Source organism: Cercospora kikuchii (assembly GCF_019650295.1).
Source record: "Cercospora kikuchii DNA, contig_00008, whole genome shotgun sequence".
Classification (NCBI taxonomy): domain Eukaryota; kingdom Fungi; phylum Ascomycota; class Dothideomycetes; order Mycosphaerellales; family Mycosphaerellaceae; genus Cercospora; species Cercospora kikuchii.
Window position 1 is genome coordinate 502,155 of NW_025408589.1, and position 27,773 is coordinate 529,927.

Genomic DNA, 27,773 nt, shown 5'->3' on the forward strand with positions numbered 1-27,773 from the left:
TCAGTATTGGCGAGGCGGCTCAAGCTCAGCCTTGTTCATGCGGGCGAACGCAGTGAGTCGGCGAGGGCAGCCAAGAGCATACAGCAGTGAGCAGAGTAATACGGTTCACGGACTGCGCCGACGAGGCTGGAGAGACAAACAGCTGCAGCTGTTGGAGCTTGACTGGCCCAAGTGTCAATCGCTGAATGGCGCCAGTGGCTTGATTGGACCCTGACATGTGAGCTTGGTGGGGCCCGTCCGCGATGATCCTCGTTCACCCGTGCCAAGGAACGTCTCACCCAGCGAATCATACCATCCATTCGCCGGGCGCAATATGGATGGGTGAAGTATACAGCCGGTGCTGGCCGACAGCTCATACATATCACAGTGCAGAGTCCAGAATCATCCGTGAGGAATTGTATATGGGAAACAACTAAGAGAATACGCTCACTTCCAGCTTGATCAGTTGTTCATGGTCACTTTGATACATATCTGACTAGGCCGTCGATGCTGTTTGATGGTAACACCAGCTCTCAGAGCAGCGATATCGCTCTGTGCTCATTGCATAGACCTGCCCAACCAGATACAATTTGCAGTGTCACTGCAGCACTCTGGAGGCCTGAGCAGCACCCAGGCAATCTCCGCTCTCAATGTGAGGTATCAAATTCTTCAATGCTATGCAGTTCATCTCTACTCTTCATCATCACTCTGCCTCTCCATCTCAGCAGCCAAAGCAGCCTCCAAATCCGCATCACTTTCAGTCCCCTCAACTTCATCCTGTCCTTCAACAACAGGCGCAGCACCATTTCCCTGCACGACAAGATTGGTCAGACTCGATGTCCGCTCCATCGCCTGCTTCTTTCTCTTCTGCAGCCGACTGCCCTTCTCGCTTTCTCCGTCACTATCCCTGTCGTCGCGCGTGCGTTTCTTCGCACTGCTGGGCTCAGTCTCAGATTGCGTGCTCTTAACACTCTCCGTATCACTATCGTCCTCATCGCCGCTCTCGTCCAAGAAGGCCTCGAGCTCTTCATCGATAGCCTCAAAGTCATCCGGCTGCTCACCTTCGATGAGACTACTGTCTTTGCGATCCAGCGAGGGCGCGTATTTCATGAGCTCTTCCTCATCTGTGTCAATTTCCAGCGTTGGACGATCACCTCCATTCGGAGTCTCGGTCGCGTCAGTTTCATCCTCGGTCAGAATCGAATCGTCGTCTGAAGATGATACATTGTATGCAGTTTCGTCAAAGCTCTCAGGAAGTGCGCCAGCTCCATTCGCAGGAGCATCCGAGTGGATGCGATAGGGATTGACATCGACATTCTTCCACTGTGCAAAGCACGCATGCAGCCAGTGCTGGCTCACTATAGCGATGCGGGGCTTCTTTGCTGCTTGTCGTACTTTGGCCGTTCTTCGATCTGGCGAGGCGATGACATGAGTCGTTTTCTTGGTAATATTGACGCTCACCGTCGCTCCAAACGTCTTCGCCCAAAGCGCTGCATCGTGTGTCAATGGGTCGATTCCGAGCGGAACCACACCGGAGAAGACAATATGGCAGCCTGCGAGGACCATTGCTTTGATGCCGTCCATGAGCACTGCTGCATCAGGAATGTTGTTGAGATCGTCAAACGATCGCTTCTTGCTGTGTCCTGGCCGGAGTTCAGCGACCCGGTCGCCCTTAGCACCCCGGGATTGCTTGTCGTACTCGTCATAGTATGTGGTATGGATGTTGCGCAAGCTCTGCTCAAGGTACACCAGCTCATTGTCGTCATCTGCGAGGAGGTTCTGCCGATACTTGTGCTGTATAGAGTCCACGTGCGAAAGCTCTTTTGTTTCCGTATCATTGCCATTCTCTGCAAGCAGCTCAGCTGTCGCTTCAACAGCAGGTGACGCCTTTGCTTCTTCCTCCTTCGCGAGGTCTTCGAGCTCTTTCTGCTTCTTCAGCATAGGTCGGTCATCGAGCTGCTCCTGAATGATTTGTTCCTGCTCTTCTGTCTTCTCTTGAATGGTCTTCGCATCTTGCGGACCTGCCATGGTGAGGAGTTGTTCGCTCACTGATGTCTCGCCATTGGTTTGCACAGGCGCAGCGGGCGGGGGAGTGGTAGTGACGGCCTCGGTGCTTGCGTCTGGCTGAGCGTTATCACCATTCTCGGTTGGAGTCTTGTTCGACGGGATGCGCTCCATCTTGGGCGCGTGTGCCTTTGCGGCCTCGAGCTCGGGTCGCTTCGGTAGAAAACTGCTGTTGATGTCGCCAATACCGACGAAGAACTCGAACACATTGACCTTGACCAGATTTGAGATCCAGTGCCACACGTCTGCACGATCGTCGATGATCACAACCATCCTCGTGTCAATGGGGAACAGCCGCTTCAAATACTTGGCTGTCTGACTCCCGCTCTCATTCCGTGTCACGATGCGATCGCCAAAGATCTTCCGGTCAGGATCAATAATCTTGGCCACGTTCTCTGCGTACGATCGCGTGCCCATGGTGTAGATGTGCATCTCGTAAAACTCCGATAGCCGGTTGAGGAAGTCCTTGAGTCCGGGTCGTGGTTTGATGTAGTACCACGTATTGGGCTTATCGTCATGGAGCTGGAAGGCCTGAACATCGCGGAGAGCCTCGTAGTTCGGATTTGATGGATCGTTTTGCCATTCTCCGATGGTCGGTTCGACGGATGCGTGGATGATGGTCTGGTCCAGATCCACCACCAAGCTCAATCTCCGAGACTCCAGCAGTCTACGCTTAGCCTCTTCATCGCTCTTGGACGCTTCCTCTTCTGAGATGAGGAGATCCTGTCGCCCGTGTACTGTGTTGACTGTGGCACGTGCCGCACGCGCCGTGGTCTCATTGTACGAACTCTTCTCTTTCATGTCCTGGCCGCAAGCCGCGCACAGCCCCGCGAACTGGATCTCATGTTTGCAAGCTTCCTCCACGTCCGCGATCGGTGTCTTTCGCTCGATGACCTGGCCCACCTTCACATTCAGCGACTCCAGTGTCCCCTCGAGCTCGCTTTCGAATGTCGCGGGCCATGTCCGTTCCCTCTCCACATCCTCCCTCGCATCCTCGTCAAACTCTGTGACAGTGCTCTTGTAGTTGTAGAGGAACAGAGGTGAATTGACCTCGATGCTGTCGCCTTGCTTGCGCAGAAGCTTGGTAACCGTGATCGGATACAGCAGCGTGTCGGGGGTATACAGGCGCATTGGATCGATGATAGCCGGCGTGGTTCTGGATTACATTGTATTGTCGCGGTGACGCGACTGGGACAGGCAGCTGTTTCCGCAGATCCGGGCAAGGTGTGGGTGCCGGAGTGGCTATGCGATTTTCGCGACTGATAGGCGTGCCTGAGGGTGGGTGTTGTGGGTGACAGCACGTGGATGGACAATGACAATGGCTTTCAGCGGAGCTCAAAAGGCACGCTACACGTCACGCAAGTAAAGGCAGAGATTCATCTACGAAATTGATCGCATGACTGCACTGCTCAATGTTGCCAGATATGTAGGGTCTCCGAAGCTTGGTCGCGCCAATGCAATGCGATTGCTGTGTCGGTGAAGGTGTCGATGGTGTCAAGAGGACTGCTGAAGCTGCGCGACGATGGAAGGAGTTGGTTGAAGGTGTTGTCCAAAAGGGCAATGTGTTGCGATGCTGCCAAACGCGTCTGTTGTGATGAAGTTCAAAGCTCTTGGCAATGTAGAGCTTCGCGGCAGGTGCAGCTCTCTTAAGTAGCCTCTGGCAGGAACCCCGTGACGCGGCTTGCCGCCCCACCTGCCTCACGCGGCGTCGACAAAGGCGCGCCCGTCGTTTTTGTCTGAACACAACTTCACGTCCATTCCAACGCTCAACACGTCCTATTTCCTGACGCAATGCTTGCATCTCACAGTCTACTACTTCTCACAGTCATCTCATCGTCAACACGCTCATAATAACATTGCCGAGGTCTACGCTTACAAGGACGTGTTCAAAACGTCACATCCCCTGTATCGATACGGTTCCTCTGCTATGACCACCAAGACGACAGGTCGAGCTCGAATTACAGCTTCGCGTCGTGACAACGCGACCTTCCATCTCATCACTCAAAGTTCCCCCAGCACATCCATGACAACAGGCTGGCTGTCTCGTTTAGCTATCATCATCGCCCGCGGCACAGGTCGTAAGCGCATGGCAAAAAATCGGTTCTCGCAGACCGCTTTTCAAAATCTGCACTATGGAAGTCAAGCTGCCAGGCAGTGGTGACAAGCTGCAGGTGATATGCATGATGGCGGCTAAGCAGTCAATAATGGTGCGATCGCTCGTGAACAGTACGTGAGTAAGAAGAGCTTTTCGATGTCGCATGCATGTACTTCGAAATTTGGGGCAAATGCATCCCAATGCTTGGCAATATCCGAATCTGTGTGTGTGTACATGTATATACTCTATCATCACTCTGTTGCCCTACTACTTGTGCTGTAGACCAAACACCTTGCTCAACAAGAGGAGTTCCATCCTGCCCACAAATTCACAACAATCGATCGCCAAGATCAAATATTGATATCATGCCTCCAAACCTCCTGCTCCGTCCTCGCAGAGAAAGTACTGACCCTCAAAATATCCTGCATCTGCTCATCCGACACAAACAACACATTCCTCGCCACAAACCACCTCAATCCCTCCGTGCAAGGTGGGCTCGTCAGAGAACCCTTATCTATTCCCGAGTCAGCTCGTAAAATCTCCACATCATCTCACATCACGTCCACAAAAGCAAATGTAGGAAAAGGGCAAATACTCACAAGTCCAAAACTCCGCAAACCGCAAAACCTCATCCAACGCCAAATTCAAATCCATCGTAACCTCCGTCTCCCTCACATCCGTATTATTAAACCCCACCATCCCCGGCAACTGCGAAAAAAATCTACTCTCCGCATTTCCCGGATCAATCCTGATCGCAAAAACCGCACGTTCATGGCCCTCTGCATCGGCATGCACAAGATGTAATTCCGCTTTCGAGCGATCTCCTTGCACAGTATGATCCGCCGGAGCGTGGATATGCCAGCTGGCGAGGTAGACGGTTTCGTTCGTGGAGAAATCGTTCGCCTCCTCGGGAAAAGTGAGGGAAGGGAGGGTGGTGTAATCGTCGTTGTTGTTGGGGCCGAGGGAGAGGGTGTAAGAGGGACCGTAGCCCCAGTTGGAGAAGTTTCCGGTGACGTTGGAGGGGTAGGAGAAGGTGGGGATGTGGGCGCGGGAGAGACCTTGGTCGAGGCGGAGGGGGATGGGGCTTTGTTGGGTGCCGGCTTGGCAGAGGACCCATTCTGGAGGGAGGGAAGAAGGGTTAGTGGTGATGGAGGGAGGAGGTTGGGTTGAGGGGTGGTGTACCTGGGTCTAGTCTTCCCCAGTCGTAGCTGGCTTCGTAGGCCCAGAAGCGAGGGTCCTCAGGGAGAGTGGCATTCACGCCTTGACGCTTTTGCAATTTAGGGCAGGCGTTGGCCACAGTGGCAGCGAGCGCCAGGAGGGAGAGTGATCTTGTGAACGACATTGTCATGTTGGACCTGACGGAGATGATAGAACTTTGCGGCGTCGAAGCCTGATGCTTTAGATATCAGTGGTGATGGATGGTCAGCTTGGACTGATAGAATATTACCGATGTGCTTCGCGGAGTGTATTAGCTGATCTGTTGTTGTGAAGTAGCTGCGCTGCTCTGATCAAATCTCTTCATCATTTTCGCGACAGAATCACGTATTTATATCGTCTTCCCACCTCGCTCACCTCGCACGTACCTACATCCTGATTTGCATCGCCTACGCACGTGGACCACATGTTTACTCAATCTGATGCCAACTGCCACGCTCGCCAAGATCACAGTCTTGATATGCAGAAGGCCATGATTCGCACGACGCCGTGGTACAAGAAGAATGAGTGATGCAAGGACGGCCGTAAGTGTCCGTCGGCCAAGGAGTCTAGAAGAATAGAATCTGGACGAATTGCTGGAATCGTATATGCCATGCCAAGTGCCCAGTGCTGGTAGTTACACAGCCCTCCTTGTTGTCGGAGGGACTAAGCGCTCTTCAGGTTTTATGCTTTGGGATGTTCCGTATGCACAATGCGCTTACCTACCTTCGGGATAGGATAGGTCCCAGAGTAGATTTAGGAAAGTCGAGATGGGTAGGGCTGAGAGATCAGCTGTGCGGAGGATGCAAAGGTTGGTGCAGGAAGGGGTGGAAACGTTGAAGCTAGAAGCATGGTCGAATGCATCTTGCGGACATGACAGACGCGTAGCCCGAGTGAGGTCGGAGAAGTCTTCTCCGAAAGGTATCCTCGAGTGGCGATCGAGATTTTAAGAGTTTGCGTCTTACTCCTTCGATCGTAGTTTGCGTTAAGGTTATTGCACCTTCAAACTCAGGTTCCAGCGGGCGCTAGAAGCATCCAACCATCAAGATATATTCGTCAACGACTGACCTTAGTTCCTGGCTTGGTTTGCTTGGCTGTTCTCCGTGCTGAGCCGCAACGGTGGTAGAGAGGGGTGGCGGTGTAAGAGAACGGCCGCGTGTAATGTCGCGAACGACTTTGACAAATGTTCCTGGCTGGGTTGTCCTTGGTGCTGCAAGCCTCTTTAGAAGATTCTCGTGTATGGAGGAAGGAGATTTCGCATCTCGTAGCTTCATCATCGGCTGTCAAGCCATATTCGATCGTAATGCTTGGCCTCCGGATCAGACGCATTGTTGGCGCAATGGTGATGCTTTCAAGCTGTTGCAGCCGCGTGCGTGAGGCCGGCGTTTCGCACAAAGTGAATTTCTTCACAGCCTCCACAAGGCCTCTGCTGGCTATCACCCGAGCATCCTCTCCGCGACCTTCTTCGCCATCTCAGGTTCCACAGTCCCCTCTTCACCCCTTCGTACCATCTGACCGACGAACCACATGATCTTTCCTTTTTGACCCTTGTCTCTGACAGCGGCGACCTTGTCTGGATTCTCGTCCACGATGGCCTGCATCAGTAAGGAGTATTCATCCTCTGACAATGGCCGCAGGCGCAGGTTTCCATCCTCGATGAGCTGTTCCACGGAGGGTCGGACGTCCGACGCAGGAGTCTCGTACAGTGTGGCCAGCAACTGCTTCGCAGTCCGCGCTGTGATCTGCTTCTGCAGCAGATTGCTGATGAGGTCTGCTAGCTCTTGCGGCGTGACAGATACTTCGTCCCAAGTCACAGAAGCGTCTAGTAGCCCACCCAGTTCGTGCAGCACCCAGTTGCCTACAGCTTTGCCAAGCTTGTGCTGAGTATCATGCTCAGTGCCAGCCAGCTTCTCCTTCAACAACTCGACTGTCTCCTCCATGAACTCCAGACGATCACCATCGTCCAGTGCCACGATTGTCTTTGCATCTTTTAAGCTTAGCCCATAGCTTTCCACGACCCTGCCCACTGTGTCGTCTGGAAGCTCCGGCATCGTGCTCTTCAAATATTCCACGAGATCCTGACCAACCAATAAAGGCGGCAGATCAGCATCAGGCATGTAACGATAGTCGACTTCACCTTCTTTGCCTCTCAGCCTTGTGGTCTCCGTAGCACCCAGCGTCCAACCTCTTGTCTCACCCTCAACGACACCACCTGCCTCCAGAACGGAGATCTGCCTGTCTCGCTCTGCAATGATTGCGTCCTCGACTGCTTTGAACGAAGACAAATTCTTGATCTCCGTTCTTTGTCCCAATCCACTGACACCACTGTATGAAGATGCTCCGCTAGTCCCTCGCTCCCGAATCGAGACGTTGACATCGGCCCTCAGTCCACCAAGTTCCATGCCTGTCGTGCAGGCGTCCACGCTCTTGAGAATAGACTGGATCTTTCGTACAACAGCTGCAGCGGTCTGCGGAGAATGAATATGCGGTAAAGTGATTATCTCGATCAGTGGGTGACCAGCTCGGTTGAGATCGATATGATACGTGGATGCGCCGTGTAAGGTTGTTTTCGCCGTGTCCTGTTCCATTTGGATCTGCTTGATTCCAATTTCTAAGCTCTCTGCGCCATTCAAGTCAGATTGTGGAACGCCATCCTCTGCGGTGAGGACGAGCTGACCATTCCTCGCGAACGGCTCTACAGAAATCATGTCAGTGTCTTAACCTCGCTCTTGGGTCTGGCATTCAGCATACCATAATACTGTGTGATTTGATATCCATTCGGCTGATCCCAGTGAAAGTAGTGCTTTCGATCCCACCCGCTCTTCCTCTGCACATCGCAGCCTAGTGCGATTGCAGCACGCAACGCAGGTAGCAACGTTGCTACTTGGAATTGCGGCTGCGTACCTGGCAAGGCGGCATCAAATAATGCAACTTTGGAGTTTGCTGCTCCTCCATTTTCCTCGCCTGACAGTGCCGGCGCATTGGAGAAGAGCTTGCATGCGGTGTTCAATTCCGCATGGATCTCAATTCCCACCGTGAGCTCCCATTTGTCCAATCTCGGATCTGTTTTGACAGTTTTGTTGCTCGACAATTTGGCCTCGGCTTTCTTGCGTTTCGCTTCGTCTTTTAGATGTTTACGAAGCGGAACGGCAGCCGTATCCTGCTGGTTGGCAGCGAGAGGTGATGTCGTCAAGTTTCGGCGGGATTGGAGCCATTTGGCGACGATGCAGGGTCGAGGAGATCGGATGGCATTGCATGGTGTTGTGTGAAAGGGCAGCGAGCTTGCTGTCCGTGCAACGCGGTTGCTCATGTTTTGGGCATAGGAAGTGGAAGCTTCAGACGACATGCAGGAACTTGAGCTTCAAATGCCGGCCGAGCTTGGACCAAGTCGGTACAGGTCCTCACTTGGTCTGTGCATTCGAGATTTCTCTACTTTCTGGCGATTGATTCGATATTTTACACGATCGAGCTACTGGCTCGACTCTTCCTGGTATGGATGGCTACGCTTTCTGATCGTAAATCCCTGGGGTAAAGCAGCTCGCCCGACCTTAACGATCAGTGAACTCGTCCTGACCCCAACCAAAAGGCGCCACCATAGTATCCTCGATGATATCCTCCTGCAACTCCCTCCTCGGTCGGCGCTGTGGCATCTGAGCTCGTATATTCTCGAGCACTGCCTCATCCATCATGTATTCATCCTCGTCCTCCTCGTCTGCCTCCTCGCAATCACAGCCCCCATAGATCAAACCGCACGCATAGCAGAAGTCCGTTCCGCAGCGGCATCTGAATATTCGCGCAAAATGTGTCAGTAATGCGTCTCGATTCACTTGTCACCATTCAGAATGCGACTTACACGACATGGTTACATCCATCTGCCTTCTCCACCAACCTCTTGCACTCAGGACAAGCTTTCCACTTCTTCTGCCCTGCCATCTGCATTACGGCCAGAAGTCCTTTGGTCTCATCACAAGGACCAAAGTGTTCCTTCTCTTTGCATTTAACACAAGTGGCCTGTCCACACTTCTGGCAAAAAGCTTGCCCGTTGTGAATGCTATGCGGAGCGATAAAAGCGTTGCACTTCGCAACGTTGGAGCAGTATATTTTGTTCTTCGTGTTGAGCTCGGTGGCTTTGTGGCGGTAGGTTCGAAGAAGAGTGTGAGGAAGGAACGACCGAGCTTTGGCGAAGTCGATGGGCAGGAGGTGGCAGGACGGTGGATAGAGGGTTTCGTCTGTCAGGGCCCGGGTGAAGAGGTGCGTGAGGCAGGTGCTGCAGTAGGCGCAGCGGCAGTTGAGGTGCAGCATTTTCTTGGGTTCGAGGGTATCTCCGCATGCGGTGCATCGTGTCGACGCAGGCGGTGGTGCTGGTGGGTATGGACGGCGTATTGGACCAGCAGTGAAAAGTGATCCGTTAGACGGTGGCCGACGCTGGGACTCGGTGTTTGGATTGAAGTTGTTGCTGGCCATATTTGACTGCCTGAGTTGGCGGTTCTGCTCTTCTAATATCATCAGCTGGTGTTGATAGTCCTGAAGTGCAGTCCGTCCTGCGTCTATGATTGAAGTTGGCGGCGTCGTGCCAGCTTGAGGTGGAAGTGTTTCGCTCATCTCCACGGTTGCCTTGATATACTGCACATGCAGGTAAGGCTTGGCTGAGACAGCTCGTGAAGTGAGGTCTCAGACAGTGAATGAGGTCAATGAAGCGTTAAAGATGGCATCTCGGCATAGATTCGGCGAGCAAGTGCTGGTGCCGATGCCGTGTAACTCGAATGAAGAGGTGAAAATCTGAAGCTGTTCGCATCAGTGAGGGGATTCTCCGTTCCACTGCATAGCCGTCTTCGAGTCATATCTCAGTGTTCAAAGGCAGTCGGGGTGTTTGCTATGATGCCCGTGGCGGCCTCTGGAAAAGAGTTTCCGCGTGCGACCTCGCCACACGTGTGTCGTGAGCAGTGTTTTGCCTTGGCCGGTGCCTTGATCTTGCATATGTGAGCGCATCGGGCAACACAAGCAGGTGTACTTAAGTGCAGCATGCCGTGTGTGAGACTACCTCAATGGCGTAGACGTCCGAGATCGGAGGAGAAGGCCCAGGCAGGAGGTACTATCAGCATACTGAGGTGCACAAAAATTCTGTAGAAACAGCTCGCCATTTCATACCTATGTCGAGAAGGAAACATATCGCTGATGTCGTACAACCGCATATCACTCATCTTTCTCGTATCTGCCACCACAAGTTCCAGCACTGGTTGCTATTTCTGCTCACCGCTCACGCTGAGTGCGTTCATGGCGTCTTCTGTCGTCTTCCCCACGCTGGCTTCCTGAGCACCTGGACCCTCAAGTGAGCCATCTGGCTTTGCGCTCACTTCACCATTCGCGGCTGGTTTGGCGCCCGGAAATCTTGTTCCGAGATTCTTCACCTTCTTCGCTTTCTTCTCTGGCGCGGGCGGTGGTGGGTATGCTTTCTGCTCGACCTCTTTCCATTCTGCACTGTTCTGGAATGTCTCTTGAATAGGTGCCAAAAGTTCAAGGAGAGCGTTGGTGAAAGCAGGCTTGAGTGTTTGTGGCTGCAGAATATCGGCTGCGTAGTCCTCCTGCATTTTTTGGATGTTGGAGTAGACCAATGGCTCTGCATCTCGTCGCTCCACAACAAACTTGGGCTCGCCGTTGTTCTTCAGTGCAGAGGCGGGCAGTAGCACGAACTCTACGAAGCTGAGAACACCATTTCCTTCGACCTGCTTTGGAGGACAAAACGCCTTCTTGATCTTCTTCTTCACAACTTCCGGTGGATCGATGAAATCGATTTTTGAGTCTGGGTCTGAGGAGCTCATCTTTCCGCCTTCTTGTAGACCAGGAATCAGAGGGTTCATCAGATGAGCGCGTTTCCGGAAACCAATGCGTGGGAGTGCCTCGACGGCGAGCGTGAAGATCTTGCGCTGATCGACTCCTCCGAATTGCGCGTCCACACCGAGGTACTCCTCGTCGAGTGCTTGCATGAGCGGATAGATTTGTGAGGAGAGAGGCGGGCTTTCGACTTGCTTGACGACTTCCGAACCGGCTTTCGATGCATCGTGACCAGATACCGATGTGCTCAGTCGAAGGAGATCCATAAAGTACTTGGCGCCCGACTCGCCTGTGGTTTGGTAAGTCGAACCAAGCACGAACTTCAGCTTCGATACATCGACGTTGACAGCCTTGAGAGCTGCCGTCACGCAGTACTTGTAGTACTCTGCGCGAAGCACTACCAAGTCAATGGGTGCTTTGAGGTTGTCAAGGAAGCCGTGAACATCTGCCAGCAAAACCTTGACTTCACATCCAGCAGCCAGGAACTCGGCGATCTTCAACATAGGCACAAAGTAACCGCAGTGTGGCTTTCCGGTTGTTGCAGTGCCCCAGTAGATGCTAAGTGGCCGCTCGCCTTTTCGCAGCACATCTTCAATGATTTCTGGGTTTAGGACTTCTTGCAAATTGCTCTTGATGAGGTCGAATTGCTCGGCAGCTTTGCCGGTCAGCGGTTTTGGTGCAGCAGCTGCCATTGTGATTGTATCTGCAGAGTGTTTCGCGTCGATCCGAAAATGGGATGTGCAAGAACAATGAGTGTTTTTGTGCAGTAGTCGGAGTCACTTGGACCCCTGTTCGTTTCCGATCTCTTGGCGCGTTAGTGTCCGTCAGATCATCCTCCACATTATCCCAGCGGGACAGCAGAGGAGGACTGCACAAGTAAGCAACATGTCCGCATTTCAATAGCGCATAATATACACGAAGTGGTTCACAGCACGGCGTAGGCATGTTTCGTACTTCTGGGCAATGACTGAACGACTTTTCCTCACGCGACCATGGACGATACGAAGATCAGCTCGACCACGCTGCCGGAGAGCGACGGCCCCGTGGCATTGACCGACGACGATTCAGTCGAAACGGGACCCACCAAAACGCCGACGAAGCCATCCTCAGACGCGCAGTCCGCAGCGAACCCATTGCAGTCCTTTATTGACAAAGGACTGCACTTCTTATCCACGGCCAGTAACGAGACACTGGGAGCATGCTTGGTGGGATTGGGCGCAACGACGTACGTTGTGCTCGGAAGAGTCGGACTAGTAATTATTGGCGTCGCGGGCGGCGTGGTTCTGCATGCGACATGGGACGGGTCGAGAGGGGACAGGGGAGACGAAGCGAAGCGGGCGGAGGCAGACCGGAGACGGGAGGCCGGCGTAGATGTGGTCAAGAGGGTGCTTGAATGGAGGTCGAGTGGCAGAGAACAATCCTCGCAGGAGACAGAAGACAGTAGCAGGGTATACGCGAGCCAGGCGCTCGACTATTCATCCTTTGGCCCAGAAGCGGCGGCTGCGCTGGACGCCTTCACCACCGCCGTGATCAAGGACTATGTTCATTACTGGTACGATGCCACAATACCGGGCGAGGAGAGCTTCCCAATGTCCTGTCGGCGAACCTTCACTGCCTTCATCTTGTCACTTTCTGGCCACCTCCAACGCAAACGAGCCGCCGATGCCTTCCTAGATTTTGTCACCAATGCTAGTTCTATCATTATTGTGCTCTTAAACGAGCTGGCCACGGCCCTCAACGCTTCGCCCACATCAACTCCGGAAGAAGCTATTAGCACGTATCTACAGATGAAGCCGGACAGCAGCTTGGCATACATGATCGACCAAGGTTCGCAGAAGATCAAGCTTGCCGAAGCGGCCGAAGACATTTTGCAAGCATATCTCGATCCGAAATCCTACAACTGCCCACCTGTTCATAGCTTCTTGAAAGAGGTTCTCGCTCAACTGATACTTGGATATACAATCACCAAGTGCTCCGATCCAGCTTGGATCAACGATTGGATAGTCTATGGCTTGGAAGAGTCGGAAACAGCCAAGGAGGTCATGGACATCGTGGATGCTGGTGTCGAGGGACGAGCAAGTGTCGAGACGCCCAAAGTCGTCGAGAAGTTGAAGCAAGAGCCTGAAGATCAGAGCAGGAAGGAAAGCGCAAGTGCTGCAGCACACAGGCGAAAGATGAGCCGCGCAGAAGAAGCAATGGATGAGGCGATGCGCGAGGCTAAAAGATTAACGGAGCTTATGATCGAGGAAGACAATCGAAGGGCGCAGCAAGAAAAAGAGAAAGACATGGGTGTCAGCGCATCTGCATCCAGTTTTGCGGACAGTGCAGAGGGCTCAACACAAGGTGTGCCCACGCCAACGTCTAGCGAAAGCGAGCGCGATCGACAATCAGAAGACACTCGATCAGTAGCTGACAGCTCTGTCACCGCAGAAAGCAAGCACAGCCACGCAAGTACGCCTAGTACGCAGTTCACCAGTTTCGATCAGATCGTCCCCAAGGTTCAGCCGACTGCGCTGAGCGACAGCCCTACCACAGAAACGGCTATCAAGAAGGCCCAGGTTCTGACTCTTCACAACGCCAAGATCAGTATCTTCGATGACAGTGTCCCAGGGGAGCGAGCATCGATTAAAGCGAAACCAAACAATGATCTTCTCGTCCAAATCGAACCCGCCAATTCCGCGTTTCCCGGCTGGATGATCGTACGCAGATACGCTGATTTTGAAACACTCCATGAAGTGCTAAGACGCATCTCTGTCATTACTGGATCACATTTCACCGAGAAGCACAACGAGCTTCCAAAGTGGAAGGCACACACCAAAGCCTCGCTGCGAGCTGAGCTTGAGAATTATCTCGCGGACGCTGTACGCTTCCAGAGCTTAGCTGAGAGCGAAGGCATGAGACGCTTTCTTGACAAAGATCAAGGAATGAACAAGTCTCCGAGCGGCAATAAGGGATTCGGCTGGCCGACTCCCGATGCATTTGGCAAGTTTGGAGGCGATATGATGAACGTCCTCACAAAGGCACCAAAACAAGTCGCGGGTGGAGTCGCGGGTGGTGGCAAGGCTGTTTTCGGTGGCGTTTCAGGACTGGTTGGTGCCGTTGGCAATGTGGGCAAGAAAGCAGGGCAGTCGACGACTAGTCTGAGCAGGTCTGCGACGAGCAACAGCGTTGACAACACACCCCGGGCAGTTAGCAACAACCGTTCCAGCATGCAACTTGCCGGGCAGGGCTTCATGACTGACAGCTATCTCGGCACAATGGATGTGGCTAGGGAAAGTCAGGATTCGTTCCGCGCGCCATCAGAACCTGTATCCGACAGACAACAGAGCACTGATGAACCACGGCCAACACCCAGTGCTTCCTCGAGCCGTCCAGCTAGCCTTCTCAGCCCTGATGAATTCGTCTCGGCAACAACAATATCGCCTGCAGCATCGAGTTCGCACCTGCCCACGACACTGGAGGAGACAGAGCATAACCTGGGCACCATCGACCTGCCGCCTCCACCGTCCGAGATGCCTGCTGACTACGGTTCGCCAACTACACACAACAGGAGTAGGACGAACACGGGCACACTTTCTCCAGCGCACTCACTCAAGACGTCACAAGTCATTGACTCAGACACTCTGCAGCCACCTACGACACCACAAAGAGTACAAACAGGTGGCTCTAACACAGCATCTCCCGCCAAGAAAGAGGGTCGCCAAAAGACGCCTCTGACAGATCGCGAGACAGCTGTCGCTGTGGAGCTCATGTTTGCTGTTATTTCGGAACTCTACACGTTGTCTGGCGCGTGGCAGATCCGCAAGACACTGCTCACAGCTGCAAAGACCTTTCTTCTTCGGCCTGGCAATCCGCAGCTCGGCACAATTCGTGATCTGCTGCAGTCGTCACTTCTCGATGCCAATCTGAGTGACTCTGGTCTCGCACACCAGATCTCCAAGCTGCGTGAAAACACTTTGCCAACTCCGGAGGAACTTGAGATCTGGGCGCGCGACTACCCGGAGAAGACTGCAGCGCAGAAAGAAGAGCTTAGGATCAAGGCGCGAAAGCTGCTTGTTACAAAAGGAATGCCGCAGGCATTGACGAGTGTCATGGGCGCAGCAGCCAGCGGCGAGGCGCTCGGCAAAGTGTTTGATTGCCTGCAGTTGCCAGGTGTGAGCAGAGCGATGATATTTGGGCTACTACTTCAAGCACTCCGAATTGTCACGCACTGAGCTCTACAATACGATGGAATCGGTAACACAATACCCTCACGCATCACGAATGTCACATGAAAGCATTGTAGAACTTCCTCGATTCTTCTGTCGCATGCCCATTCTATTCTTCTTGTGACACGTGACAGGTCGACCCGGCGGCCAGGCTTGCAACTCTGACGGCTTCTTGGGACAAGTCTCCAACCACAAACATACACGAAGCGCACAATGGACTGCTGCTAGCAATGATCCAAGACAGAATGACAGGGAATGCCGCCGACACGCCGAGCCTTGTGACTCGGCAATGTCTGACATGCCACGGTAGCAGTCCACCAGCGTAGGCCAGAGTCGGCCGAGACAAAGAAGTTACCCATGCATTGCATCAGTCGATGGCGTCCAGACTGCTACTCCAACAAAGACCCATGGTCATTCAGCCGAGACAAAGAGACTCGCCTAAGAGTCGACATTGGACATACGAAAATGCTTTGTATTGTGAAATGAGCACTGGCATGCAGGAGCATCCTACATGATCACTCGGGCTGTCCCATATCATCCGTTTCGTCCCATACGTCAAACTCTTGTGCCAGGCCCGGCCTCACTGACGGACTGTGTCCATCATCACGATCTTTAGCCCAGACGATCGCACACACTACACGCATCACGCAACACGCATCACGAAGCCGGTCTTCGTTCCCCACAAGAGACCCAAGAGCACTGGCAATCCTACCATTCTAGCGCCACCGCATCGAATTCTCAACATGCCTCGCCAGCTCACAATCAGCCCAGCACCTTACAAGTCTTCTCATCTGGCCATACCACCCAGCCCCTTCTCTCCCCGTCTCCCGATCAGTCCTCCTGCATCTCCACCAACGAAACAGGCAGTCAAAAATCTTGTACACGTTGAGCGCCGCAAAGCACATATCAAATCGACAACTGAGCTCCTGCCACCTCCTTCCGATCCTCTTCACTGGCTTTGGCAATGCCACAAGTGCAGTCGCGTTTACCAACTAGGTGTCACGCGCCGCTGCCTCGACGATGGCCATTTCTTCTGCGCTGGTACAACTGTGGTCAAGAAGGGCCGAGGCAAGAATGGCCGCGTCGTTAGAAAACACGCGGCTTGTGCCTCAGAATTTGACTATCAAGGTTGGAAGCAATGGGGTGTTTGGCGGAGATCCGTTGGCGAGCAGATTGAGGCAGCCGAAGCTCTTCTGAAAGCGGAGGAAGCTTTTGAGAGCGTTTTTGGGCCGACCAACGCATCGCCCTTGATTCCATCTGAAGCAAAGTGGATCAATGGCACATGGATGCAAAAAGCTGCGCACGCAAGAACTCTCAGCGGCGGTTCAAAGGCTGGTAAAGCCTATTGGGAGAAGACGCAGGCTGATGCCAAGAAAGATTGCTGGGAGCGATGTGACTATCCAAGTGAATGTCGTTGGGGAAAGCAGTACGGTGTCAAGACTCCTACTGTTGTGTCTGTCTCGCCAAAAACCACTTCTCAGCCCGAGGTCGCTGTCAATACGAAGAAGACTGAGCCGAAAACATCTTTCGAAGACATACTTATCGAGCTCGCACAATCTGCGATGGGGACAACCTCCACCTCTGTCGACATCACAGACCTTCCCATTGTCAAAGAAAAGCCAGAAGAAGAAGCGCGGAGCGCCAAAGAACCTGAATATCTCGAGCCTTTGAGTCCTACAAGAACACAACGACAAAAGTCCGTGACCGACGGCGAGACCACTATTGTCTCTATGGATGATCTTCTTGACAGTGTCAAACGTCGTAAGCGACGCAGCTCAGGACAACTCCCTTCGCCGCTTGGGGCGAATCCGCCTAGCCCTACCGGGTCAGAAATGACAGTTGAGTACATTGAGGGTCTTGACCCGTTGCAGAGATCTTCGAGTGCCAATTCTGTGCCCACTGTATCGATCGTCGAGAGAGAAGTGGAAATGCAATCAAGTAAGGCTGTAGATGACATGCAAGTGGACATCAAGAAGGGAAAAGTGCCGAGTCTGCAAGAGAGGGCTGAAGGTTTCGTGAGAGGTCTAGTCATCAAGAAGAGGTGATGCGATGGAGGCAGTGGAGGTTTCGAGATACATAGCATTATGCATTGAGCCAGCGTCTTAGTATGCTATGGAGATATTCGCCTTCCCGTAACACGAGCTTCGGTTGCGGCACTTCATTCTCCATGGTGATCCACTGTGACTTCCTGCGATCATGCCACATGGCTGACGATGATGTAGAGAACGAGTGTTGTCGAATATGCCGGCCGGCGTGTCTCTCCGGTATTGACTAACAATAAGCTTCGAACCCCGAACAGCCAATGCGCTCACTCGTATCCTTTGTTTAGCGCATCCTTGGCGAACCGCCGAGAGCCCTGGAACCTTGACAACTCAGCCTTGAACCTTGAACGTACAAGTAGTCAGCAACCACCGGACTTCACGTCCAACATGAACTTTGGAATCTTCTCTTGATCTCTCCTCTGCTTTACGCTGGACATGGACGAGTACTGGTAGAATTACGCCCTCGTAATCCGGCGCTCCAAGAAGCAGCTTACGTACACGACTTCCTCCCCACCTCCACAATGGGCCTCTTCAGCTCCGCCGCAAGAAACGATGTCGCAGACCCTACATCGCGCGGCGCATACGAACTCGTAGAAAATCGCGACACAACAGCAACTTCATCCTCCTCTCACATCCGCCTTCCCTCCATAACCGAATCCGACGAGATCCACGAAGAAGAACCCACTCCCCACGAAAAACTCACTCTCCGTCGCGTACCCGACAACCTCCCCTGGGCCGCTTTCCTCGTCGCCATAGTCGAGTTATGCGAACGTTTCACCTACTATGGCCTTTCCGGACCTTTTCAGAATTACATTTCAAACAAGTATCATGATCCTAATGGTTTACCCGGCGCGATTGGACTCGGCCAAGGTGGTGCGACGGCTTTGACGAATTTGTTTCAGTTTTGGTGTTATGTTACGCCGGTTATTGGGGCCGTGGTGGCGGATCAGGTTTGGGGAAAGTATCGGACGATTTTTTGGAGTGCGGTTGTCTATCTTGTGGGGGTGGCGGTCTTGTTTGTGACGAGTTTGCCGATGAGTATTGAGATGGGGTTGGCGATGCCGGGACTGGTTGCCGCTATGGTGAGTAGTCGTCTTTTGTCTTCATCTGCGTATTCTTGACTGGGTTTTGCTTGAGATCGGGGAGTTTGTGAGAGTGTGTGCAGGCTGTGGCGAATTGGTACTGACCTGCTTCTGCGCCATGTAGGTCATTATTGGACTCGCAACAGGCGGCATCAAGAGCAATGTCTCGCCTATGATCGCGGAACAGTACAGGAATACGAAAATTTTCGTACGAACGACGAAGTCTGGAGAGCGAGTCATCGTGGACCCCGCAGCGACGATACAGAGGATCTACATGATTTTCTACCTTTGTATCAACATCGGCTCTCTATCGCCAATTGCTACGACTTTGATGGAAGCGAGACTGGGATTTTGGTCTGCGTACCTTCTGTGTCTGTGCATGTTCGTGGTTGGCTTCGGGATCTTGGTCTCAGGCAAGGACAAGTATGTGCACACTCCGCCAGCCGGATCAATAATACCAAAAGCGATCAAGGTCTGCCTGATCGGACTACGAAAGCGAGACCTGGACGCAGCAAAGCCTCAATTCCAGCCCAAAGGAAGTGTCGACTGGGATGGCGTTTTCGTAGAGGAGGTGAAGAGGGCGCTCGTGGCGTGCAAAGTCTTCCTCTTCTTCCCGGTGTACTGGCTTGCCTATGGGCAAATGCTCAACAATTTTGTCTCCATGGCCGGGAAAATGGAACTACACGGAATTCCGAACGACATCATGCAAAACATTGATCCTATTACGATTATCATTTTCATCCCGTTCTGCGACAAGATCTTGTACCCTGGACTCCGGCGGATGGGCATCAAATTCAAGCCGATTACACGCATCACTTTCGGCTTCATGTTCGCAGCCGCTGGTATCCTCTGGGCTGCTGCTTTGCAAAAAGGCATCTACATGAGTGGACCATGCTACGACAAGCCGATGAACTGCGAAGCTGGCCTCAGAGAGGACGGGACGTATACGCCCAATAAGGTGAATGTGCTCTGGCAGACTCCTTCGTACATTCTCATTGGAATGAGCGAGATTTTTGCAGCAGTTACTGGACTGGAATATGCCTACACGAAAGCTCCTCCCAATATGAAGTCTTTCATTATGAGCTTGTTCTTGCTTACGAATGCTGGTGGAGCTGCGTTGGGAGCATTTATTAGTCCTTGGGCGAAGGATCCGACCCTTGTGTGGGTGTATCTCACTTTGTCTGGTGTCTGTGGTGATGCGTGTTGGATTTTCTGGCTTTGGTTCCGGAATCTGAATAAGAAGGAAGATGAATTAAATGAGCTGGATCAGGATAAGGAGATAGATCCGTGATATATTCGGTGCTGAAGCTTCGGTCTGCCTCTGCTACTTCCGCATCTTTTGGCTTTGCATTCGGTCCAAGCAGACGTAAATATGACGTCTCCTCGATTGCGACGAGGACTCCCATTGACGCTGCGCAAAGCAAAATTGAAACGCTACTAACGTCCGCACGAGGAGAGTCAGCACAGAGACGTAACAGTGTGCGAGCGGGCAGCCAGCCGGCGACGCCTTCGAGAGCCCGACCGCCTTCGCGACCAAGGTCTTGAAGGCCTTCACCAACCCCTATACAGATGCAAGCCTGAGGCATCTGAGCACACCTACTCCCGTTCGAGACACTAAACTAGGCCCTGCAGCTTGTAGAGGCAAAGCGCTGCTGGGCCAACCAGACGATGAATCTGGAGAGACGCTCTGACAAGAAGGTCAACATCCACTAGTAGCACGAAGCTAAACACCAGTCCGCATTGAAACCCTCTTAAACGACAGCTCCATCATAACGAGAGGTTCTAGTAGCACCGAGGTATCGCTGTTGATAAGATTGATCTGCGGAGCGCTTTGCAGCAGCATGGCTCGCTTCTTAGCAAAGCCTCGATTCGGTGGTCCCAGGCTTTACAACTCGATGGGGAACATCAGCCTTTACTCTGGACACGCTTCTCCGACTCTCGCAAGGTTGCAAGCTTGGCGCACATAGTCGCTTAAAGCGCATGCTTTCCATTCATTCCCACCAATCGCTCTCCAACGTACCCAGTTCTGTCTAGTCCCAGGATCCTCCCAGTATCCTGATTGGCAGACCTGTTATGATAAATGTTCAGCTACAAACCTAGTTGTTGGGGGTGTGAAACTTGGAATACATACGCCTCTAGTGAATTTTTTATAGCTTGGAAGCCATCGAGTTGTGAACTTTACGTTAGGCGGTGGCCCTCCAGAAGGAAAGAATTGTTGATGTTTCTTATAGCAAGTGCAAGCAAGTTTGGTCGCACAAGTATCAACGCTAAACGTGTTTGCGTTAAGTGTAACGCATTCTCCCCAAGTGTTGCAATCGACACTGGCAAGATATTAGAAAATGGCTGGAGGAAGGCAGCGTTGTAGCATACTATGCTGTCAAGTATACAGCAATAGTAGACCAGATGTAGAGCAGCATTTTCCACAATCCGTTAGTTCAGCGAGTGGGTGCTTGGAACACCAAGAGTAGTAAATGATCTTAGGTAAGTAGTAGTTGATCTGTGGACTAGAGGTCGCAGGTGAAGGTGAGGAGTAGAGACATTTATTAATTCCACAGTTCTTACGAGGGACCTGTATGCACACGGCCAACTGCAGAGCAGGCGCTAGGCATGGTCCCATGCCCTCTCTTTCCATGTACAGCGCTCTCGCAGGGCAACTTTGACAAGCAGATCCGAGCTTGCCGCAAGGCCTCGTGTTACAAGGGAAACAAGGTCTCTGGATGAGGAGTGAATGGGCAGTCAATCCAATGACGGTGAAAGTCGGGAGACCTGTGCAGCCTCTGCAGACACCTGAGCACACTCGGACACCAGGGAAGCACAGCTAAGCCATATTCGCTTTTGAGATCACTTGCCCGGCTCGAAGTGCTGGTCGCACGTCAAGAGTGATGATTCTGCTTCGCGTTCTTTCTTGCCCTACTCCACAAGAGGCAAACTCTCAACTTGGCCCCTGCTTTACTTGTGCCCGTGCCCTACTACATATGGTTGAAACTCTCAAGTCGTCTTACCATTCTCTCTTGTTTTCTAACCAAGAGGCCGTATTTGTGGAAAGCAGAGCCCTGCGTGGAGAATGCTATCTTTGACTGATGAGATGCCGGAATTTTGGTTCTTTCTTTTGCCGACATGACATCTGATCTCGGTCACTTTCCAGCCAGTATCTTGATACTCATTGACCTCGCATCGCTCAGTTGAGACAACCGGAAGACCTGAGGCTGCGACGAATGTTCCTTTCGCCGGTAGGTTCTTGGCATAGATCTATTGAGCAAGGATGTGAGATTCCACCTCGGCTCGGAACTTCTCCTGAGTACAGACAACGACCTATCTTGCATATTCGACGGCGCCATGAGGCCTTTCTGGCCGCACGCCATGCCATGGGATGGGAAAGGTGTTGCCACGTCTGCAGATGTTGTTGTGGCTGATTTTGAGTTTGCCGGGTGCACTCTCCGGCCGTGAAGTTGCAGGGGCAAGATTGGCAGGCGCGACAAGGGTCCGCGTCGCGTGTCGCGTCTTCCAATGCGAATCACGGGCAACTTTCGGTATACCACAAACCTCAACAACAACTTTGGTAGTACAACATCCGAATGCAGCGTTCTTCACGACATACAAAATGAGACAACGATAGCTGATCTTGTTGACCTTCGACATTCGGGCGACAACAGCTCATGACCTCACTTGCAATGGGCCGACACAAGAGGAAGGCCGAATCGCTCATTGACCTCACTGGCAATGGGGATGCTGGAGACACAATCCACGTGGCTGCGGGCCCTCACAAGAAACAAAAGCGCTCCCATTCAAAGAGGGCGATGTACCTCACCAGTGATGATGAGAATGCTTATCCATCACCACCGAAATCGAAGACACACTCTGTGGCGCCACGTGAAGTGTTTCGTGAGCTGAGCTCGAAAGAGTTCCAGAAGAAACTGAAGCAACCAAAGGCATGGGTGCAAGGCGGAGTTGTTTGGCGACCTGCAGACCAAACTCTGCAGCCGAAGCCGGCTGCAGCACCGTCGAAGAAGCAGAGCACGACCCAGGCGCGTGTCACAAGTTCTGGAAACATTCGCGACTATTTCTCGAAACCTTCCAATGAGTCTGAGCATCACGTCGTGGTGAAGGCCGGCTCGGCCGCCACGTCTGCATCCGCACTCCGATCGACTATCTCGCATCATTCAGCGCCTGATCCGCGGCGTTCGAAGGCTAAGGCCGCTCGGCACTCCGCGAGAAACGCGTTCAGTTTGATTATTCAGCAGAGCGATAGTCATAGTGAGGATGAATTGCAACATCTTTCGCACACTACAGCATCTAAGTCTTCCCGAACACGGAAGGCCAGCCCAAAACGCAAGGGATCGGCTGAAGAAGCGGACGATTCGGACTTCGAGGCAGACAGCTCAAGTGGGAGTGAAGCGATGACTGAGAACGATGAATCGTCTGCGGACAGCATCGAATCAGAGCATACCGAAGAAGATGAGCCAAAAGTCAAGAAGGCCTCGGAGAGAGCGAGGCAGAGCGTTCCACGCGTCGCAGCCGCATCAAACGCAGCGAAAGGCAAGGCGAAGGCTGGTGGGCAGGGTCGAAAGAAAGCTCAGAATATGGCCAATCTGACAGGCGCTAAGCACGGACAGGGCACCGGTTTGTTGCATAGTCTGCCGCCGCTCTCGGACACACGAGAGATCTTCGAAGACATTGTGGACAAGGCGCTTTCTATGGGACTGTCAAAATCTCTAGATTACCTACCTGGACCACTAAGGGTAGCGACGATGTGCTCTGGGACCGAGAGTCCATTGCTAGGCTTAGAGCTATTTCAGGAATGCCTTGGATCAACGAGACTCGAGATTGAACATCTCTTTTCGGCGGAGATCGTTCCTTTCAAACAGGCCTACATCGAGCGCAACTTCCGTCCGCCGATTATCTTTCGCGATATCACAGAGCTGACTAGCGTTGTCAACAATGAGACTCCTCAGGCGACGACTGCATATGGCAGCAAGGTGCCTGTACCGAAGGACGTCGATCTCCTTATCGCAGGGACTTCTTGCGTAGATTACTCACGTTTGAATAGCCATCAGAAGACCATTGACCAGGGAGGAGAGTCTGGTGATACATACTCCGCTGTGCTGGCATACTGCACAGCATTTCGGCCATCGATCGTTCTGCTCGAGAATGTCCTTGGAGCACCACGGGACCGAATGCTAGAGGACTATGAGAAGATAGGCTACGAGACTGGAAGCGCACTAGTTGACACGAAGAGGTACTACTTGCCACAGACACGGCAGCGTGGATATATGGTTTGCTTCGATAAGCACGGAGGATCTTCACTTGCTGGTGCTGGGAAGCGCTGGAAAGATCTGATGGCAGATTTCAGTCGTCCAGCAAGTTCACCGGCGTCTTCATTCCTGTTGCCCGCCAGCCTTGCTGCGGCGCAAAGACATGTGAAGGATGATGAACAGCGCACTCGCGAGGTTGACTGGACGAGATGTGAACTGCGCCATACTCAGCTCCGTCACGATTTGCGATTAGGAAATGAGCGGCCTGTCACACATTGGTCTGAAAGCGGCTCACTTCTGGTGCCAGAGGGTGGAGATCCTGCTTGGTATGCTCGTATGGTGGAGCGGGTATGGGATCTGTTGGACATTTCTGTGTTGCGAAAGGCACTGCCCTCACATGGGTTCTACGACGCGCGATACAAGACGAGAATATGGGACGTGTCACAGAACGTGGACTTCCAGAAAGATAGTGGCGCGTTTGGCATAATTGGATGCATAACGCCAACCATGATCCCGTTCCTGTCAGACGCTGGCCGGGTGTTGACCCCTGAGGAGATGCTTAGACTTCAAGGCTTACCACTGGACAAGATCTCGTTCACGACGGAGGCACCCGCGAATATACAAGATCTGGCAGGCAATGCTATGTCGACGACTGTCGTTGGACCTGCTATCCTGGCTGCACTTATCGCTGGCCATTATGCGATACAGAGACGCATTAACACAGCCAAACCCGTGTCTACGGGGCCCCTCCAAATGCCCATGGTTACAGCGCATGCGGAAGATGTGACAGAGGAAGGCGCAGCCGCAAGCATTGATCTCAAGCAACTACTGCTCAAAGCGGAACGAGCCACGCGGCGGTGCATCTGCGAAGCTGCAGGAAAACTCTCTACCAAACCTATCCAAAGGTGCATCTGCTGTGGCCACACAGCATGCCTGACATGTGCTGGTAATCCGGAGCATGAGTATCGGCAAGATCCATTGCAGTCTAAAGGTAGACTTGCACCGAGCGATTTTGAGGCATTCCTGCGTCAAACGCTACCGATCTGCTTGGACTTTTCGTTCCACGATGCCTGGCGGGATCTTGCGTTGGGCAAATACTACCAGGACAAGGTTGAAGCTATCGGACAGCACTTCTATTTCAAGTCTATTAGACAAACGAACTGCTGGACCGTGACCTATACGAGCAATGGCGGGCGTCTTGATCTTGTGCTGGACGGCGTTTCTGCGCAGTGGCGACTGTTCGCGGGTATTCCAAAAGACTTGAGTTGCGACAGTCCGCGTCGTACTGAATTGGAGCCGCCGATTGCTATTGGCGAAATCCGAACTGATTTCTTTGGAGACCAGTGGACACTTCGCGTCCCCGAAGTCAAGCACCTAAGTCTGAGTATCGAAGAGCTTGGCAGCAGAAAGGCTTCGTGGTGGGCGCGCAACGGCATGCTAGATTTCATCGACCACACTGTCCCGGAGTACCTAGACATCTGCATCAAGGATGAAGACTTGTCCGTTGTGAACGGCAGGTATCAGCACCTTCCCCGCTGCGGAAATGCCTCTGACAGCCTCTTCAAACAAATCGAAGGCAGTCACTACGATGCATCAAAGCCCCTGTTCTTGTTCCTCGATCCAACTCGTACGGGTGATCCAGACAAGGACAGCTTCGTCTTTTCACGGAACGTCGAGCGTATCGATTACCACGAGCAGCGCTTGATCATCGCACACATTGTAGCCGATTGGAGGCCATGGAAACGCCCGGACCGGAAACCCGCAAAGCCGATGCTTATCGTGACCGACTCCCTCAAGACTACCTCGCAGTGCAGTCTGACCGCGATGGATGCTAGGCTCCAGATGGGTCGCCTTAAAGCTGTCGATACAGTCGTTGGTCAGACAGACTGCGCGCAATCCGTGCAGCTGCTTCGTGCGGTGCACGCGAACCGGCTATCAAGCAACCATGGAGATCTTACTTCAACCACAGCTCAGTCGCAGTTTCTCTCTCAACACCAATGGGTCCTAGAAGCGATGGGCCGATGCCTGCCCAGCGAGGGTTGGCGTCCCATTCTCAGCACCTCGCGTCAATGTGAGCGCTGTGCACCAGCTCGCCCTCAAGTGCGGTGGGCAATTCAAAGTGGGGGAGACGTGAGTCCTTATGAAGACGTACCAAGCGCTGCTAGATATGAAGAAGCCATGAAAAAGCGACCTACCCCAGTGACATTAGCTGTTGAGAGTACCAGCGAGGATGGCTTTGAGGTCAGTCTTGGCATCAATATGGTAACGTTGGCGCATCGCGCTGGATCTCGACTGCCCAGCGAGGCTTCTGACGTCGGATTCTCGTGGCGTCTTCTGCATCGTGCCGATTGCACTCCCTTTGTGTTCAAGAAGTTCAATCTTACGTCGAACGAGGATATTGCAGGCTTTGATGGCGATGCCGAGCTTTCCATCGACTTGTTCCATCAGCAGCAGCAGTCATTGGCGTGGATGATTCAACAAGAGCACGGCGTCCGCTTTGCACTCGAAGAGTCGGAGGAATTTCTCTCTGAGACCGGATGGCTCGCCCAAGTGCAAGCCCGCGGCAGTGTCGCCGTTCGTGGCGGCATATGTGCAGATCACCCTGGGTTTGGCAAAACGATCACGAGCCTTGCACTTATCCAGACACAGTCAAAGATGCGAAGGGAAGTCCTCGCAGATCTCGAGACACGGGCACCAGAAGGGCTGTACTCCACAGCAGCGACGTTGATTGTATGCCCGGCCTCTCTCGTGCAACAATGGGTTGATGAGATCAGCGACAAGACTGGGAGCTTGACAGGAGTCATCGCAATTCAGACACCTGTGCAGCTGGCAAAACATACTATTCAGAAGTTTAGGGAGGCCAGAATAATTGTTGTCAATCGCGACGTGCTGACTCATGAAGCATACATTGACCGCCTTGCGTCGTTTGCAGCTGTTCCTGGACCCGTCGCGACCAAAGGCCGTGCTCTTGTAGAGTGGCGAGCACATGCTGTCTGTCAGATACCCGAGCATCTTGCAGTACTTGAGCGGGACGGTCTTGCAAATTTCAGAAACCACATCAAGTCTAAATATCACGAGAACATGACGAGCGAAGAGTTCCAGGCTGCTGTCCCATCGAGGCGACATCGTGGGCAAGGCTATGTCGATAACAAGAAGAAGAAACTCTCTGCCACTCAGATCACTCAGCAAGCCGCACCTACGAGCATCGACACTAGCACAATCAATCATCCGCTTTTGGAGATGTTCTTCTTTAATAGATTGATTGTAGACGAGTTCCACGACTACGCGCCGAAGGTTTACGCAGCAACCTCCGCACTGAAAGCGGACAAACGCTGGGGTTTGTCTGGAACTCCGGCGATTGAGGATTTCTACCAGGTCGCGCAGATGGCGCAGCTCCTTGGGTTGGACCTTCCTATCGGTTCTATGGACGCTGCTGTGATGAAGAACTCAAGTCGCCAGGCACTGCAGAAAGACATGTCCAGCTTTGAGCAGTTTGACTCGATGTGGCGACAACTACCTTCCCCGACGAAATATCGCAGCATACATGCCCTCCATCAGCGCTTCTTGACCACCTTCGCTCGCCAGAACATTGGTAACTTTGGCAAGATAGAGTATCGCGACCATCTGGTGCCTGTCGAACTGGATGTTGAGCACAGGCTGTTGTATACAGAGCTCTCGCAGCATTTGAACACACTTCAGATGCGTATCAAGGCGACTGGGAAGTCAAAGGCGACAGATCGCAATAAACGACTGAATGAGGCCGTGTCCACATCGATAACAGCCGAGGAAGCACTGTCCAAGGCAGCAGCTTTCGTGGATCAAACTTCCGAGGACAACTTTTCCATTCTAGACGATTTGATGGAGTCGTGCAGCAAACATATCGCCACACTTCGTAATGAGATACAAACCGTCGCCTATCAAGCTCGCAATAAGGAGACAGAGCGATACCAGAAATGGAAGACTCAGATGCTGGATGAAGGTGGCCTGCCCGATAGCTAGACTATCTCTGAAGTTGTTGACCTTAT

General features: G+C 52.8%; 9 protein-coding genes across 10 annotated transcripts; 4 read left to right on the plus strand and 5 right to left on the minus strand.

Annotated features, from left to right (window-relative positions):
- Positions 1–669: 669 nt before the first annotated feature.
- Positions 670–3,174, minus strand: CKM354_001137900 (protein serine/threonine phosphatase; the record flags this gene model as incomplete). The annotated part of the gene is made up of 1 exon (XM_044806864.1): positions 670–3,174. One exon carries the CDS (start codon positions 3,172–3,174, stop codon positions 670–672), a length of 2,505 nt encoding a protein of 834 aa, XP_044662799.1.
- Positions 3,175–4,488: 1,314 nt separating this feature from the next.
- On the minus strand, positions 4,489–5,480 carry CKM354_001138000 (uncharacterized protein; the record flags this gene model as incomplete). Its single annotated transcript, XM_044806865.1, has 3 exons — positions 4,489–4,652; positions 4,738–5,256; positions 5,321–5,480. The coding sequence occupies 3 exons, from the start codon at positions 5,478–5,480 to the stop codon at positions 4,489–4,491; spliced, it is 843 nt and encodes a 280-aa protein (XP_044662800.1).
- Positions 5,481–6,738: 1,258 nt separating this feature from the next.
- On the minus strand, positions 6,739–8,642 carry CKM354_001138100 (glutamyl-tRNA(Gln) amidotransferase subunit PET112; the record flags this gene model as incomplete). The annotated part of the gene is made up of 3 exons (XM_044806866.1): positions 6,739–6,765; positions 6,841–8,027; positions 8,084–8,642. The coding sequence occupies 3 exons, from the start codon at positions 8,640–8,642 to the stop codon at positions 6,739–6,741; spliced, it is 1,773 nt and encodes a 590-aa protein (XP_044662801.1).
- A 238-nt stretch (positions 8,643–8,880) lies between these two features.
- Positions 8,881–9,934, minus strand: CKM354_001138200 (uncharacterized protein; the record flags this gene model as incomplete). Its single annotated transcript, XM_044806867.1, has 2 exons — positions 8,881–9,115; positions 9,186–9,934. 2 exons carry the CDS (start codon positions 9,932–9,934, stop codon positions 8,881–8,883), a joined length of 984 nt encoding a protein of 327 aa, XP_044662802.1.
- Positions 9,935–10,572: 638 nt separating this feature from the next.
- CKM354_001138300 (tyrosine--tRNA ligase TYS1) lies at positions 10,573–11,856 on the minus strand (the record flags this gene model as incomplete). The annotated part of the gene is made up of 1 exon (XM_044806868.1): positions 10,573–11,856. The coding sequence occupies one exon, from the start codon at positions 11,854–11,856 to the stop codon at positions 10,573–10,575; it is 1,284 nt and encodes a 427-aa protein (XP_044662803.1).
- A 300-nt stretch (positions 11,857–12,156) lies between these two features.
- CKM354_001138400 (uncharacterized protein) lies at positions 12,157–15,378 on the plus strand (the record flags this gene model as incomplete). Its single annotated transcript, XM_044806869.1, has 1 exon — positions 12,157–15,378. The coding sequence occupies one exon, from the start codon at positions 12,157–12,159 to the stop codon at positions 15,376–15,378; it is 3,222 nt and encodes a 1,073-aa protein (XP_044662804.1).
- A 737-nt stretch (positions 15,379–16,115) lies between these two features.
- On the plus strand, positions 16,116–17,417 carry CKM354_001138500 (uncharacterized protein; the record flags this gene model as incomplete). The annotated part of the gene is made up of 2 exons (XM_044806870.1): positions 16,116–16,707; positions 16,750–17,417. The coding sequence occupies 2 exons, from the start codon at positions 16,116–16,118 to the stop codon at positions 17,415–17,417; spliced, it is 1,260 nt and encodes a 419-aa protein (XP_044662805.1).
- A 518-nt stretch (positions 17,418–17,935) lies between these two features.
- Positions 17,936–19,787, plus strand: CKM354_001138600 (uncharacterized protein; the record flags this gene model as incomplete). The annotated part of the gene is made up of 2 exons (XM_044806871.1): positions 17,936–18,496; positions 18,621–19,787. 2 exons carry the CDS (start codon positions 17,936–17,938, stop codon positions 19,785–19,787), a joined length of 1,728 nt encoding a protein of 575 aa, XP_044662806.1.
- Positions 19,788–22,167: 2,380 nt separating this feature from the next.
- Positions 22,168–27,747, plus strand: CKM354_001138700 (uncharacterized protein; the record flags this gene model as incomplete). 2 transcript variants are annotated; one of them, XM_044806872.1, is made up of 1 exon in its annotated part: positions 22,168–27,747. In XM_044806872.1, one exon carries the CDS (start codon positions 22,168–22,170, stop codon positions 27,745–27,747), a length of 5,580 nt encoding a protein of 1,859 aa, XP_044662807.1. The 2 variants fall into 2 exon arrangements, with proteins under 2 accessions (XP_044662807.1, XP_044662808.1); XM_044806873.1 differs by having other exon boundaries at positions 25,183–27,747.
- Positions 27,748–27,773: the final 26 nt, after the last annotated feature.